Source organism: Lepus europaeus, chromosome X (assembly GCF_033115175.1).
Source record: "Lepus europaeus isolate LE1 chromosome X, mLepTim1.pri, whole genome shotgun sequence".
NCBI lineage: Eukaryota > Metazoa > Chordata > Mammalia > Lagomorpha > Leporidae > Lepus > Lepus europaeus.
In genome coordinates this window covers 129,963,064-129,980,110 of record NC_084850.1, presented here as the reverse complement: position 1 = coordinate 129,980,110, position 17,047 = coordinate 129,963,064, and the positions used below count along the sequence as shown (strand labels likewise).

Below are 17,047 nucleotides of genomic sequence, written 5' to 3'. Positions count from 1 at the left end.
AATAGCTAGTAGCCTCTCCGCCACCTCGCCACCCCTGGAGAAAATGGCAGCATGGTGTTTTGGTGAAGGGCAAAATAACTTGATCGTAAGTGGTTTTGAAAACTTCAGAGCCATACATACTTAAAGGACCCTGTGGCCTTACCCAATGAGCTTATCAGAAGTCAGGTATAGGGGCCTGAGTCAGGAGGGTCCTCCCAGAATACTCTGCTCTGCCTAAGACCTGAGATCATTTGCTGGGAGGAAGAGCAGTCTATGAACTTGCTCATAATAGCTGAGACCAAATTTTGTGTCAGAAAGGTATTTTCTTTTCCAGAGGAACACAGCAAGGTTGTAACGAGGAGTAGGGGGTCAGGGTCAGGTTGCAAACTAAACTGCATTTAGGTTGAAGGGCTCACCAAGTTCTCAATCTATTTCCCTGCTGAGAACTTTCCTGGACACAGCTGTATTTTTTCTCGTTTCTCCTGGAAAATGCAGCAGAATGAAAAGCAGCCAACCTCTTGAGAGGGGTTTCTGAACTCCTCCAAGCCCCTTGAGAAGGCTCGGAAGGAGAGACTTTGCCCTGCCTCTAGACTTCCTTGTCCTGTGCCAATGCCTGCGCGCATGGCTAGCACTTCCCTCTGTACCTCAGGGACCCCTGAGAAACACTGATGGAAGAAGTCCTTCCCTGTAGAGCAAGGACCACACTTGGAAATGTACAAACAACCCAACAGGGCCCCCCCTGCAGCCACCAGTGATTCCAGAAGATATAGGAGGTGCGAGAGGTGGAGAAAGTCGCTGGCTTTTCGCTGGGTGGAGGCACTACATTGTAGCCAGGATCTCCTGGGGGATCCTGTATTGTAGCACTATAAGCAGAGGGTTTCACTAAAGTGTGAATTTGTTTTGTAGATGAAATCTGTGCTGATGCCACCAATGTCAATAATCGGAGACAATGCCTCCAACCTGAAGAAAAATAAACTAGGTGTCACCATTAATATGCCAGATAAAACCGAACAAAATGAATCTTTTTCGGAACAGCTATCAAAGCACGAATGGGAGCAGGTAGGTAATCAAAGTGTTCACCAGAGTAGCAACAAAGACACCAGCATAGATGATGTTGCTCCTTATAATATGTGGATAAAAAGCGACTTTACCGTGAGGAGCAGATCGTGTCATTTTCTCTGAATTCTTTATGATACTTTTAATGCTTTGAGATGTAATTCATGTACCATATAACTTGCCCACTTAAAGAATATACTGCAATGGTTTTTAGTATATTCTGCATATTGTACAACTATTACCACAATCTAGTTTTGGAACATTTTCATCACTGAAAAAGCAACCCCAGACCCATTAGCAGTTCTTCCCCATTCTCTTCCTGCCCCCACCCACAGGCTTAGGCGACCACTAATCTAATTTCTGTCTGTATTCATTTGTCTTTTCTGAACATGCTGTATACATGGACATATACCATATGTGGCTGGCTTCTTTCACTCAGCACAACGTTGTTGAGTTTCATCCACGTTCCAACTTACATTGGTACCTCATTTCTTTCTGTTGCTGAGTAATACTCCCTTGTATGGTTAGAACACTTTGTATTTATTCAACCATCAATTGATGGACATGTGGGTTGTTTCCACTTTTTGGCTATTATGAGTAATGCTGCTAAGAACATTCACATGCAAGTTTTTATGTTCACATATATTTTCAGTTCTCTTGGATAGATACATAGGAGTGCAATTGCTGGGTCATAAGGTAACTCTAAAATTTATATTAGGAGAACATTGCCAACCAATTTCCCAAGTAGGTGGACCATTTTACATTCCCACCAGCCGTGTATGAGGGTTCCAGTTTCTCTACATCCTAACAATTGTTGTTGTTTTGTAAAAAAAATTTCATTTATTTGTAATTCACAGAGACAGAGTCAAAGATCTTCCATCCCCTGTTTCACTCCTCAAATGTCCACAGCAGTTAGGGCTGAGCCAGGCAGAAGCTAGGAGCCTGGAACTTTTTTTTTTTTTTTTTTGACAGGCAGAGTGGATAGTGATAGAGAGACAGAGAGAAAGGTCTTCCTTTGCCGTTGGTTCACCCTCCAATGGCCGCCACGGCCAGCGCACCACACTGATCCGAAGGCAGGAGCCAGGTGCTTATCTTGGTCTCTCATGGGGTGCAGGGCCCAAGCACTTGGGCCATCCTCCACTGCCCTCCCTGGCCACAGCAGAGAGCTGGACTGGAAGAGGGGCAACTGGGACAGAATCCGGTGCCCCGACCGGGACTAGAACCCGGTGTGCCGGCGCCACAAGGCGGAGGATTAGCCTGTTAAGCCACGGCACCAGCCAGGAGCCTGAAACTTGATCCAACTCTCCCATGTGGGTAACACTGACTCAAATATTTGGCCATCATCTGCTGCCTCCCCAGGTGCACAATAGCAGGAGGCTGGAATTGGAAGTGGAGCTGTGACTAGAGGCCAGGCACTCTGATATAGGATGCAGGCATCCTAAGTGGTGGCTTCATCACTGGGCCAGATGTGCACCCCTAGAGGACATGCCATCCTAGAGGACATGAGGTCCAGTCTCATTGAGGTTTTGATTTACATTTCCTTAATGACTAATCATGTTGAATATCTTTTTGTGTGTTTTTTCTGGACATTGTGTCTACTCAAATCCTTTGCCCATTTCAAAAATCGAGTTATCCTTTAGGTATTTCATTGTAGGAGTTTTTATAAGTTCTTTATATTAGATATATTACTAGCAATTATTACTCAGATTTATTACTGGCAAATCCCTTATTAGATATATTACTGTCAAATCTTCTCTTCCATTTTGTGGCTTATCTCTTCCTTTTCTTAATGGTGCCTTTGCAGCACAATAGTTTTTAATTTTGATGAAGTACAAGTTATGTGTTTTTCTCTTTGGTCGCTTGGTTGTGTTTTTGGTGTTGTATCTGAGCAATTACCTAACCCAAATTCTTAAAGATTTACTGTTGTGTTTTCTTCTAAGAGTTTTATGGGTTTAGCTCCTACATTTAGGTGTTTGATCCATTTTGAGTTAATATTTGTGTATAATTTGAGGTAGGATACTGCAATCACTCTGTTTTACATGGATATCCAGTTATCACAGAAACATTTTTTAAAATCCATATTGAATTGGCCAGCGCTGCAGCTCACTAGGCTAATCCTCCGCCTGTGGCGCCGGCACCCTGGGTTCTAGTCCCAGTTGGGGCGCCGGATTCTGTCCCGGTTGCTCCTCTTCCAGTCCAGCTCTCTGCTGTGGCCAGGGAGTGCAGTGGAGGGTGGCCCAAGTCCCTGGGCCCTGTACCCGGATGGGAGACCAGGAGGAAGCACCTGGCTCCTGGCTTTGGATCGGCACAGCGCGCCGGCCGTAGTGGCCATTTGGGGGGTGAACCAATGGAAGGAAGACCTTTCTCTCTGTCCCTCTCTCTCACTGTCTAACTCTGCCTGTCAAAAAAAAATCCATATTGAATTTTTGACACCCTTATCAAAAATCAATTGGCCATAAATATGAGGACTTATTTCTAGATCCTTAATTATGTTCCAAAATCTTTCTGTCTGTCCTTATGTCAGTAGTAAATAATTTTGATTACTGTAGCTTTGTAGGAAGTTTTATAATTGAGAAATATGAGTTCTTCATCTTTGTCATCCTTGTTCAAGATTATTTTATCTATTCTCTGTCTGTTGAATTTCCATGTGAATTTTAGGACTGGTTTGTCAATTTCTACCAAAAAGCAGCTAGGATGTTAGTAGGCATTGCCTTGAATCTGTAGATCAATTTGGGTACTATTGCTATCCTAACAATAATTTTTTTAAAGATTTATTTTATTGGCTGGCGTCGTGGCTCAATAGGCTAATCCTTTGCCTGTGGCGCTGGCATACCGGGTTCTAGTCCCGGTCAGGGCGCTGGATTCTGTCCCGGTTGCCCCTCTTTCAGTCCAGCTCTCTGCTGTGGCCAGGGAATGCAGTGGAGGATGGCCCAATTCCTTGGGTCCTGCACCTGCATGGGAGACCAGGAGAAGCACCTGGCTCCTGACTTCGGATCAGCGCAGTGTGCTGGCCACAGTGGCCATTGGAGGGTGAACCAATGGTGAAGGAAGACCTTTCTGTCTCTCTCACTGTCTACTCTGCCTGTCGAAAAAAAAAAAAAGATTTATTTTATTTATTTGAAACAGTTACAGAGAGAGAAGTAGAGACAGAGAGGTCCTCCATCTGTTCGTTCACTCCCCAAATAGCCACAACGGCTAGACCTGCGCTGATCTGAAGCCAGGAGCCACAAGCTTCTTCCTGGTCTCCCATGTGCGTGCAGGGGCCCAAGGACTTGGGCCATCTTTTGCTGCTTTCCCAGGTGCATTAGCAGGGAGCTGGATCAGAAATGGAGCGGCAGAGACTCTGACACCCATATGGAATGCTGGTGCTGCAGGCTGGGGCTTTAACTCGCTGCGCCACAGTGTTGGCCCCGCTATCCTAACAATATTATATTTTCAATCCTTGACCTCAGAATGGCTTACTATTTATTTAGATCTTTAATTTCAATGGCTTTTTTTATTACTTTTCTGTGTTGATATCTTGTATTTGTTTTGTTAAATTGGTTCGTAAGTATTTTTTAAAACTTTTTAATATTTTTCATTTATTTGAAAGGCAAAAAGACCGAGACAGACAGGGAGAGACATTTGCCATCGCTGGTTCACTTTCCAAAAGCCTACAATAGCTGGGGCTGGGCCAGGCTGAAGCCAGGAGCCTGGAACTTAATTCAAGTCTCCCACATGGGTGGCAGGGACCTAAATACTCGAGTCATTACCTGCTGCCTTCTAGAGTAGTCATTACCAGGAAGCTGGAATCATAAGTGGAGTCAGGACTCAAAACCAAGTACTCCAACATGGGATGCCAGCATGTTAACCACTATGTCAAATGCCTGTCTCCTAAGTATTTTTGATGCTGCTGTAATTTTTTGAAAATATTTATTTATTTATTTGTTTGAAAGTCAGAGTTACACAGAGAGAAGGAGAGGCAAAGAGAGAGAGAGAGAGAGAGAGAGAGGTTTTCCATCTGCTGGTGCACTCATCAACTGGCCACAACGGCCAGAGCTGTGCTGATCCGAAGCCAGGAGCCAGGAGCTTCTTCCAGGTCTCCCACATGGATACAGGGACCCAAGCACTTGGGCCATCTTCTACTGCTTTCCCAGGCCATAGCAGAGAACCAGATCGGAAGTGGAGCAGCCGGGACTTGAACCGGTGGCCATATGGGATGCTGGCTCCACAGGTTGAGGATTAACCTGTGCCACAGCACAGGCACCTGATCTCCAGTTCTTAATTGCCTTTTTCAGTTGAGCAGTGGATAAAAGTGATGAGAGGGGCAGGTGTTTGGTGCAGTGGTTAAGATGTCACTTGGGATGCTCACATCTGATATCAGAATGTCTGCGTTCCAGTCCTGGCTCTGTTTCCAATTATAGCTTTCTGCTAATGCACACCTGTGAAGCGAGCAGATGATGGTTCAGGCACTTGGGGCCCTTTTATTTAATAAATATAAATTTGCAAAGTACAACTTCTACCTATGTGGGAGACCTGGATTGAGTTCTGGGCTCCTTACTTTGGCCTGGCCCAGTCCCAGCTATGGCAGGCATTTGGGGAGTGAACCAGTGGATAGAAGTTTTGCAATATTGTGCCTTTGTTTTCATTCACATCAAACTAATTTTTTAAAGATTTATTTATTTATTTGAGAGGTAGAGTTACAGAGAGAAGGAGAGAGAGAGAGAGGTCTTCCATCCACTGGGCACAATGGCTGGAGCTGGGCAGATTCGAAACCAGGAGCTAGGAGCTTCCTCTGGGTCTCCCATGTGGGTACAGGGGCCTAAGCACTTGAACCATCTTCCACTGCTTTCCCAGACCATTAGCACAGAGCTGGATGGGAAGAGGAGCAGCCAGGATACAAACCAGCACCCATATGGGATGCCAGAGCCGCAAGCTGGCCCCTAAACTATTTTCTAAATTTCCTTGTAACTTCTTCTTTAGCCTATCTGTTGCTTATGAGTGAACTGATTAATTTCTACACACTTATGAATTTCTTATATTTCTTTCTCTTATTGATTTCTAATTTAAATTGATTGTGGTCAGAGAACACATCTTTTACCTAATTTAAATCCTTTCAAAACTTTTTTGGTAAATCCTATTAAAATATATTGAGGCTTATTGTGTGGCCCCAGCATGGACAGTCCTCTGGGTGCACTTGAGAAGACTGTATTTTGTTCTTGTTAAGCGGGGTGTTTTACAGATGTCACTGAACTCAGTTATAACAGTTGCTTTGAAATATTTGTTAGGCCAGTAACTCGTCCCTCCCGAAGCAGTTTCTATTGGTTGCTTGTTTTTCCCTGTATATGGGTCTTTTTCTTTCTTCTTTTTTGTTCTTTTGGGTAGGTGTTATAATTTTTTGTTCAAGACTGGATATTTTAGATAATACATTGTAGATACTCAAGACAGTCATTCCCATGCTTGTGATTATTTGCTTTTTGCTTGGTGACTTGTCGGGACTAGTTTCATCAAGTCTGTTCCCCTTCAGTGTGTAGTCTCTGACATAATCCCTGACTCCCAGGGATGGTTGTGGTTATGGGGCTTTCTTTGGTCTTGTCTTTCCCTGGTCTTCCCTTTAAGCGTCCATCTGTCTGTATTTGTGTCAGACCCCGCTATTAGCCTTCGCTAATTGCTCGCCCTTTGCTCTGTTATGTGTAACAATGCCTGGGGCCACAATTTGCTCCATAGTCTTATCCAATTAAGTTCGATTCCTTTGCAGGAGCGCAGTGTTCACCATCCTTGAGGCTCAGTCTGACCCAAACAAGGCTCTTCTCAGTCTCTTACCCTGATTCTGACTGTTACACTTGTAGCAGGGCTACTGCTGCTACTAATGTCAGGAAACCACCACCTTCCTTCTGTTTACTCCTAAGATCTCTGTTGTTTTCCACAATGCCCTCAGGCAGGAACATCCCCTGCTCTGTGCCAATAAAGCCAGAACCTTTAGGCAGAGTGGCCAAGATCTGTGTTCTTGATCTGCCTTCCCCTGGTTCCAACCTCCTTGCCATTGCACTTGAACTTGGAGCTGGAACAGCCCACTTCTCAGAGTGACAGCGCTATTCTACAAGTGGGGCGGTAGGCAAAGATGCTAGCCCCTGGGCTTCTCTGCTTGCCCCTCCTGGCATGGTATCTCCTCCCTAGGAGTGAGCAAGGGTTGGGGACACATGAGATCCAGTATTTGCAGCCTGCCATTCCTCAGGCAGAGTTTCTACCCAATGAGTAGAGGAAGTGAACCCAAGTTCTCTGTGCTATGCTTGCCTAGAATCTAGCATCTTATAACACAGAGCTGGGGGGAATGAGGGTTGCCTGCCCCTTCTGGAGCAAAACCTCCTCTACTAGGAGCTAAGGAAGAGGGGCCTCTGTCTTCTTGGGAACACCGCTGACCCCGGTGGTACTTCCTTCACACTAGCTTAGGTATAGGGATTAGAGTAGGCCACGACGCAAATGCCACAGACCCTCTCTGTTTCTATTAAAATTTAATAGAATTTCTTTTTTTAAAATTTTTTCTATATCAGAGGCAAAATTACAGGCAGATTGAGGGGGAGAAGTCTTCCATCCACTGATTCAGTCCCCAAATGGCTGGGGCGATCTGAAGCCAGAAACCAGGAGCTTCTTCTGGGTCTCCCAAGTGGGTGCAGGGGCCCAAGCACTTGGGCCATCCTCTACTGCTTTCCCAGGCCATAGCAGAGAGCTGGATTGGAAAAGGAGCAGCCAGGCCATAAATTGGTGCCCATAATGGGATGCTGGCACTGCAGGCAGAGACTTAACCTTACTAAGCCACAGCTCCAGCCCCAGTTGAATTTCTTAAATAAATGTTTCTCCACCTGATGTGTACCATTAAGAGAACTTTTAAGTATTTTTAAAATATATTTCTTTTAAAGCCAGAGAGATACAAAACAGACAGATCTCCCATCTACTGGCTTACTCCCCAAATATCTGCAATAGCTAGAGGTTGGCCAGGCTGAAGCCAGGTGCCTGGGACTCAATCTGGATCTCCCACTTCAATGGAAGGGATCCAGGTACTTGAGCCATCATCGCTGCCTCCCAGGGTGCACATTAGCAAGAAGCTAGATCAGAAGCAGAGGTAGGATTTGAACCGGATACTCCAGTATGGGATGCAGGTGTCCAAGTGGCATCCTAACCACTTTGCCATCCACAGACTGTTTTTTAAAAAGATTTATTTGTCTGAAAGGCAGTGTGTGTGTGTGTGTGTGTGTGTGAAAGAGAGAGAGAGCGAGAGCGCTTCGATCTGCTGGTTCACTCCCCAAATGGCTGCAATGGCCAAGGCTGGGCCAGGCTGAAGCCAGGACCCAAGAACTTCATCTGGATCTCTGTCTCCCACATGGGTGGCAGGGATGCAAGTACTTGGGCCATCTTTTGCTGCTTTCCCAGGTGTATTAGCCAGGAACTAGATGGGAAGCAGAGCAGCTAGAACTCAAACCAGTGCTCATATGGGATGCCAGTGTTAGAGGCAGTAGCTTTTAACCCTCTGTGCCACAATTCTGTCCTCTAACTTTTTTAAAAAAAATAATTTTCACAGGTTAAATGGTTATTTCACTGGAGATATGGTTTAATAATCTCCTAACATTGCCATTCCTGTTGCATTTTTATTTTTGAGAATGTTAACAAATATTTCCATAAACAGATCAAAGGCAGTAAGACACGTACTTACCTTTGTGACAGCACGTGTAGCCTAGAGCTGCCTCTCTGGGGACTCTAGCAGCTTCTGCATATAGTCAGATCTGTCACTAGTCCTCCTATTTATTCACCCATTCAACAAGAATCACTGCTGGGCCTCCTTGCTCATTTGCCTTAGTGAAATCTGGCATTTTCCTAAGTTTGCAATCCCACATTTTAACTGCTTTCCTGTCAGTTTGTACCCCATATAGCAGGGACAAGTTCTGAAGGACAATAACTATGTATATTATCTCTCCGAATCCTTAAACTAACCTGAGGAGATGGGTGGCATCACTCCCATTTCGCAAAAGAGGACACCGGAGCTCTCGGAAGTTGAATACTTTGCTGAATGATAGGTCTGGATTTGAATCCAAAAATCTGTTGGCCTCTAAAATTCTCACATTTTCAAAAATTATTATTTTTAATTTATTTGAAAGGCAAAGTGATAGGCAGAGACAGAGACTGAGATGGAGAGAGAGATCTTCCATCCACTGGTTCACTCCCCAAATCACTGCAACAGCCAGAGCTGGGCCAGGCTGAAGCCAGGAGCCAGGAGTTCCATCCTGGCCTCCCACATGGGTGGCAAGGACCCAGGTACTTGGGCCACCTTCAGCTGCCTTCCTAGGAACATTAGCAGGAAACTGGATTGGAAGTGGAGCTGCCAGGAACTCGAGCTGACATTCTTATGGGATGCCAGCTTCACAAGTGATAGCTTAACCCACTGTGCCACACCTCCAGCCCCTGAAGTGCCCACTTTTAACTGCTAGGCAATACCATTTCTCTTACTATAGGAAGGGATGTTACAGAATACTGTTTTTCAACTTTTCAGACAAAAATTCCATGACTTCAGGGAAAGATCTTTTGTAGATGTACCTTCAGGTTCCATGTTCTGAAAAAGTGGAAATAAAATGATTTGAAATGAACTAATGGTTAATGATAAACATGTTCTTCCCATGAGTTGAATGGCAGCTGTAATAGGTAGCTTTATTGTTTAGATGTAAACATACAAGTACACACCTGCATTTGTATACATGTGTGTGCTCATAAGTACACATAGACACACATCCATACAATGTTGGCTAACAACTGCTGCTAGAAAAACAAGCTGTCAAGTGGTTGTTCCGGTTCTCACTTTTCTTAGGTAATTGTTAATCTCTTGATTTGGTACTCTTATACCTTAATTGTTGAAGATGTTTCCAAAACCATGATGTTTGATATAAAATACTCTCTAACCAAGGAGGATGAAGAGAGAGGTGGGAGAAAGAGGAAGAAGGGGTGGTAAGGAAGAAATGGAGGGGCTCGTAGTGTTGTGATGCAGTGGGTTGGGCTGCCACTTGGGACATCCGCATCTCATATCACAGTGTCAGTTCTGGTCCTGACTACTCTGCTTCTGATCCAGCTCCCTGCTAATGCACCTGGGAAAGCAGCAGAACATGGCCCAAGTGCTTGGGCCCCTGCACCCATGTGGGAGACCCAGATGGAGTTCTAGGCTCCTAGCTTCAGCCCAGCCCAGCCCTTGCTGTTGCAGTATTTGGGGAGTAAACCAGCAGATGGAAGATATTTCTCTCTCTCTCTCTCTCTCTCTCTCTCTCTCTCTCTCTCTCTCAAATAAATAAGCAAAAAAATTTCTTTTGAAGTAAATATAAGAGGGGCTGGCATTGTTGCATAGTGGATAAAACCACTACTTGTAATACTGGCATCCCATAGGGGTGCTGGTTCTTGTCCTGGTGGCTCCACTTCCAATCCAGCTCCCTGCTAATGGTCTGGGAAGGCAGTAGAAGATGGCCCAAGTGTTTGGGCTCCTGCCACCCACATGGGAGACCCCAGATGGAATTTCTGCTCTTGGCTTTGGCCTGGTCTAGCACTGGCCATTGCATATGTCTGGGGAGTGAACCAATGGATGGAAGACCCCTCTCTCTCTCTCCCTCTTCCACCCTCTGACTTTCAAAATATGAATAAGGCACTGTTCTGGGTTTTTGGGAAATGTCCGTGAACAAATATCTGTTACCAGGCAAGCTTACATTTTAAGGGGAGTTAGATAATAAACAATACAACAATAAGTAAATGATATGATATGTTAAGAGGTAAGTGCTATGGGAAAAATGAAAGTAAGAACAGGGTTAGAGGGAACAGGAAAACTGGACTTGGGGACAAAATTGCAATTTTAAATAGGGTTAGTCTCATTGAGACAGCTCCTGAGAGGGAAGTGATTGGCTTGATATCCGTTGACTGGTCAACAAGTGATGGTGCAGGATTGGATCCCAAGGCTGGATCAAATTCTCATGCTTTTTCCTGAAGAGATATGTGGCTGGAGAGTGGCAGAGGTCTCAGGAAGGACATGAGTCACTTTAGTCCCCCTCACTCAGTAAGTCTAGGGTGGACAAGGAGCAGGAGGAAGGCAGCTAAAGAAATCGAGGTACCTAGCCGGAGGGTGTGGCCTGAGCATAGCTTTTTCAAGTGGCATGCTCAACAACACTGGAAGGAAGACAGGTGACAAAGGGGCAACACTGGCGAATGGCCACTTAGAAGGGAAGCACTTACCTACACCTCTCAGGCAGTTAAGTCTCTCCCAGAACATACTTTGGGAAACTGGATTACTTAGAGCTGTGGACAGCCCAAGCCACTTCTTTAAGGATTTATTTTCGATTGAGGAAACTTAAAAGCTGAGACACAAGTAGATTTTTGTTGACCAGGTCATATAAAAGCTGCAATTCAGTATAATGGTTCAAAACATTTCAGGAAAGAATGTGGTAAATAATTCATCTTTCACGCAATTACCACCCAAAGGCTCCTGCATTTCAGAGGGTAGTGTGTTCTGGAGAGGATAGAGGTGCTTTCTACTAAGGAATTGGTTTCACCAACAAAGGGCCCTTTATAGATTTCTTTTTTCTGTGAGCTCCAGGATTCAATCTATGTTATGATAACAATCTAGGCAAACCCAGTCAAGTGAATGATTTCTACACAGGAGAACAAAATGCAGAACTCCTGGAATGGATTCACAAGGAAAAACTCATTTCTTAAAAACTGTGACCCCTTATGACTTTGAATCAAAGAAAAATGAGTGTTAAATATATGTCTCTCATTTTGTTGACGAGGACTAAGGCCTGAATAGGCCAGGTGATTTGCCGAAGGTGACAGATAATTGCTTGAAGAGCTAACTCCTTGGCCAGTGCTTGTTCCAGTTCAAACCATGGGTGCTTTGAATTTATGTATATTTCAACTTTGCATAAGGCAAAAGAGGAGAAAAATACTATATCATTTTAATTTTCCTGTATATTCTTTATCACATACTGTCCATTATCACCTATATAATATATTCACATATGCATATTACTACAGAGTTATATACATAAAACCATGTAAACTGTACTTCTAGGATAATTTTGGAGATTTTCCGGGGGGTAATTTTGGCTGTAAATGATTTGCAGCTCATGTAGGAATGGAAAACTTAATCTGCTCTGAATAAAACACAACTCCTCGCATTTGATGTTTCCTCCTTCGTTACACACTACAGGTCAGGTCATGACTCCCAAACCTGAATTCAGGGTGTAAGAGCCAGGTATGACCCAGCTTAAAGTGCAAGTGTAATTTTTGCCATAAGTGCCAGCCAGGGAAAGGCGTTCCATTATATTTATTTGTGAGGTAGGGTTGTGCCAGTGCTGGAATGCAGAGGGGAGAAAGGAGACTTTTGGGCTGACTCTTCTTTTGGGGGGTTTCAATTCTCATCTGAATCGAGCAGCAGAATATCTGCACATGTCTGAGGTGTGCCTGGCGCAGGGTGTAGCTAGTTCTGGCCAGGCACTATCATTCCAGGGTCGTTCTCTTGCAGCTCTGTTTTCCTCTCCACCTCACTGTCCTTTCCCTCTCTCATTTCTGGCCCTCTTGAATAACAAATCTATAAATGGATGTAAAGCCAGGGTTAGTGGAGTGACCGTTTCTGCCCCTCTTCTCCAGACCTGATTGCGAGCCACTGGAATAGGTGCACAACTTCAAATGCATGCCTTTATCTGCCCTCAAAAGAAAGATGTGGAAAACACAGACTCTTAGGATAGGAGGCTGGCAGAACTTTCAGGTGCTTTGCAGGTCACCTGGCCCAAATGCCTGATTGTAAAGATTTCATAGTGAGACCCCTGAGCGTCTTCTCCAGGTTGGCAGCTTTCATGATGAAGATTGTTTTCCCCGATGCTCTGTATGCTCTTTCAGAAGTTTAAGTAAACATTGTCCATCCATCAGAGCCCCGGAAAGGGAGTCTCTGATTTTCTATGAAAAATATTCTTGGAAACTTGAGTCTTCAGGCCTGGGCATTACATCACCTGAATTTGCCTCTTCTGGCCCCCAAAGGAAATGTTGTTCTAATAAAAGCACTTATGTGTGCTAAACTGAGAATGTGCTTACCACGGGGCAAAGGGCGAAGGGGATGCTATAGGAGACATTCGTGGATGATCAGTTTTCTAGATGTGTAATGGGAGAGAACAAGAGCTTCCATAGGCCACACGCTCAGCAGGACCAAAACCCGGGCCACAGCTCCAGCGGGGAGACCTACCTTCTCCCTCTGAACATACCAGGAACACCTACTGCGTATTCATTGTGAGGAACCACTTTCTCCTCAGAACATGACAGTGTAGCTCTTTTAAGAAAGAGCAGGGGCCGGCCCAGTGGCGTAGTGGGTAAAGCCACCACCTGCAGTGCCAGCATCCCATATGGGTGTCGGTTCGAGTCCTGGCTGCTCCACTTCCGATCCAGCTCTCTGCTATGGCCTGGGAAAGCAGTAGAAGATGGCCCAAGTTCTTGGGCCCCTGCACCCATGTGGGAGACCCAGAAGAAGCTCCTGGCTCCTGGCTTCGGACTGGCCCAGCTCTGTCTGTTGCAGCCATTTGGGGAGTGAACCAGCAGATGGAAGATCTTTCTCTACCTCTCCCTTTCTCTGTCTGTAACTCTGACTTTCAAATAAATAAATAAGTCTTTTAAAAACAAACAAAAAAACCAAAACAAACCCCCAAATCATTATAGATTCATCTATTGTGATGGGATTTTTAAAGACCTCCCTAAAAGGCCGGCACTGCGGCTCACTAGGCTAATCCTCTGCCTGCGGCGCCGGCACACCGGGTTCTAGTCCCAGTCGGGGCACCAGATTCTGTCCCAGTTGCCCCTCTTCCAGGCCAGCTCTCTGCTGTGGCCTGGGAGGGCAGTGGAGGATGGCCCAAGTGCTTGGGCCCTGCACCCTCATGGGAGACCAGGAGAAGCACCTGGCTCCTGGCTTTGGATCAGCACGGTGCGCCGGCTGCAATGCGCCGGCCGCAGCGCACTGGCTGCAGCAGCCATTGGAGGGTGAACCAACGGCAAAGGAAGACCTTTCTCTCTGTCTCTCTCTCTCTCACTGTCCACTCTGCCTGTTAAAAAATAAAAATAAAAAATAAATAAATGAAATAAATTTTTTAAAAAAGACCTCCCCAAAAAGGTACAGACTGATTTCTCATAATTAGTTAATTAGTCAGTATTGCTACTTTGGTTATTGTTATTGTTATATCGGTTATTGGTGATGAGCAGAAAGAGATTATGGTGGCTATGGGTATTGCAATTATGGAAAGGATTTCTGGGTAATATGAGTATGGAACAATTTTGAAGAAGGAATGAGAAGATGAAAAGTAGCCTTTGGTAGACCTTGGATTGATATTTCCAGCAAATAAGTTGGAATCTAGCAAACGAGAGTGTCACTTCTGAGTAGTCACCTGATTCGCTTTGTTGTTCCAAGGTTACTGATATTCTGTGGAGCGATCCCAGAGGCAGAAAAGGCTGCTATCCAAACACAAGTCGAGGTGGGGGCTGCTATTTCGGTCCAGACGTGACATCTAAGGTTCTCAGTAAATACCAGTTGAAGCTGCTCATCAGGTCTCATGAATGCAAACCCGAAGGGTATGAAATCTGCCATGACGGAAAGGTATGCTAACCTGGTGCGTGCTGTGTGCACAGATGTCCTTCCCCGACGCAGGAGCTGTGTGTCGCCACGCCTCTCACCTGCAAGTCCAGGAAATGCCGTCTTCGCCACGATCAAATGGCAACCAGACTGTAGGGTTCACGTAGGTTGTTTGGAGGGGGCCTCTCTGTCCCCTCACCCTAAGACACTTGCTGTATTTTTTCCTGAGCTTCCCTAATCCCAAAAACCGGAACTGGGACGTGTGACACCAAACACACTCCAGCAAGTCTCTATTCTGTACTAATTGTCAGGTGACTCCCAGACAGTGAAGCCGAGGATGGACTTTTCCTCACAGAGCGCAGGAAGGGCCGTGGTGGGCCCGGGGTGCTCTCCTCCACTTTCCTCGTGCTGCCTGTGCAGGGCAGAAATCACAAAGCCCACAGCAGGCTGATCTCCAGCCAGCTGCTTGCTGCGGTCCGGGTAGCTGCAGGCACTAAAAGCCAGTGTGTTGCGTTCCTGCAGGCTGAGTGATAAGGCTAGAAGAGGTGAAGACTGAGGAACTAGGCTCCTGTCCCAAATTGTCCTGGGAAGCCCCCTCTTCTTTAGTGAACAACAATGAATACAGATTGGGCATCCCTAATCCGAAAAATCTGAAATCCAAAATATTTTGAGCTCCAACATGGTGCTCAAAAAGTTGCAAGTTTTAGAGCATTTCAGATTTGGGATTTTTTTAAAAAGGGATGCTGCATTGGTAAAGGCGATGCAAATATTCCAAAATCCTAAAAACTGAAATCTGGAACATTTCTGGGCCCAACACTTCTCTTTTCTTAACTCTTTTGATTCATTTTAAGCTCATATTAACGTTGCAGGATGGGTAAGGTGTGTGATATTTAGGGTTTCTTAGGAATAAGAAGATGGAAAACGGCAGTAGCTTGCCTGAACTGACATGCTCATTAGAACAGAACTAGGCACAAGTCAAGTTTCCTGTCACTGACAAGCATTGTCCTCCATATTCCATCACATCCACAACACTGCTTCTTTGCTGTTCATGATCTATTCTAGCCACTATTTCTCTGCCCTTCAAATACTGGTTTTGAGAGGCCCTGAACCCTCTAAATCCCTAGCTGAAAGGAAAAGAAAAAGGCAAGGTCCTAGACAAGTTTTACTTTGAATGCAAGAAACGTTACAAGGCAAGAAAATGAGGGATTTATGTCCCTGGAAAATCACATTTGCAAAACCAAACATTAAAAAGGGATTCCAAGATCCTGCACTACAATTGTTCACAGGATGTCAGGGCCATACACAGGGCTAGAGGGTGAGTGGCTAGGAGCTGGTACTCCTGGAGACACTGAGTGAAAAGCCTCGTTTTCCTCCAGTGGAAACGCAGGCAAGCACATCAAGCTTGCATAACCGCAGAGACTAGGAACTTTATAAGTTTTTGCATTTTAAGAATCTCAGTATTCCTGACATTATTGAATGGCCTCTGGAGAACTATTGTCACATGAACATGAGCTTCTTTTTCTTTAACCAGGTCATTACTGTATTTTCTGCTTCTAACTATTATGAAGAAGGCAGCAACCGAGGCGCTTACATCAGACTGAGTTTTGGTACGAGCCTTCGATTTTTCCAGTACCAAGTAACTAAGGCAACATACTCGAAGCCTCTTCACCAAAGGTGTGTATCCCCTGAAAAGACTGGGCACGGGGATTAATGACTTAGTCCCAAGTGGCGAGGAGCAGTCACGTGAGTGAAAACAGCCACTTTGGGGTTACTCATTCGTATAAATAAAATGCAGTAATTCCAGACACCAAGTGGTGAATAAACCTGAATATGAAAGCCAAAGGAGCAATTTGAGTTCATACATCTTTTTAATGGACAGAGCAGTGTGCACTCATGAACATGACTGAATGTAGAGAAAAGGAGGGCTCCCACCTACTCAGTCCTCCCTATAGCCGTCTGGGCCCCCAACGACCCTGTCTGGTCATTCCCCTTCTCTCCTCTCGCACGAAGTGTATGTGACTAAAATAGCAGGGTGGCTCTCTTCATGTGATGGCAGTGATGGTGCTGAGTGTGTATCCCCTTTCTCCTTTTAACATTATCTTTCTTTCTTTCTTTTTTTTTTTTTACAATAAAACGAATATGTTTATAGTTAGCAACAGGAAAAAACCAGAAAGTCTCATCAAAAGAAAATGTTAATAATCTTTTCTCCCCTTACTTCTCAATAATCCTTTTTCCATAGGCAACTAAAACTAACAGCCCCTTCCACCTTTTTCTTCTTGCTCTGTAGAAAATAGACAAGCAGTTATTCACTTATTGAAGGAATAATTCACTTATTTTGAGCACCTACTATGTGTCAAACACTGTTCTGGGCACAGCTTTCTGCATCACGATACACAAAAATAGGCA

The 17,047-nt window shown here is 44.9% G+C and overlaps 1 protein-coding gene across 1 annotated transcript in view; it reads left to right on the top strand.

Moving 5' to 3' along the window:
- Positions 1-17,047, top strand: part of PPEF1 (protein phosphatase with EF-hand domain 1) — a 121,343-nt gene that overhangs the window by 91,629 nt on the left and 12,667 nt on the right. Inside the window, exons 11-13 of the mRNA XM_062183411.1 lie at positions 886-1,038; positions 14,480-14,665; positions 16,173-16,315. Of these exons, the coding sequence (XP_062039395.1) occupies positions 886-1,038; positions 14,480-14,665; positions 16,173-16,315 (482 nt within the window). The remainder of the gene's footprint in view (positions 1-885; positions 1,039-14,479; positions 14,666-16,172; positions 16,316-17,047) is intronic.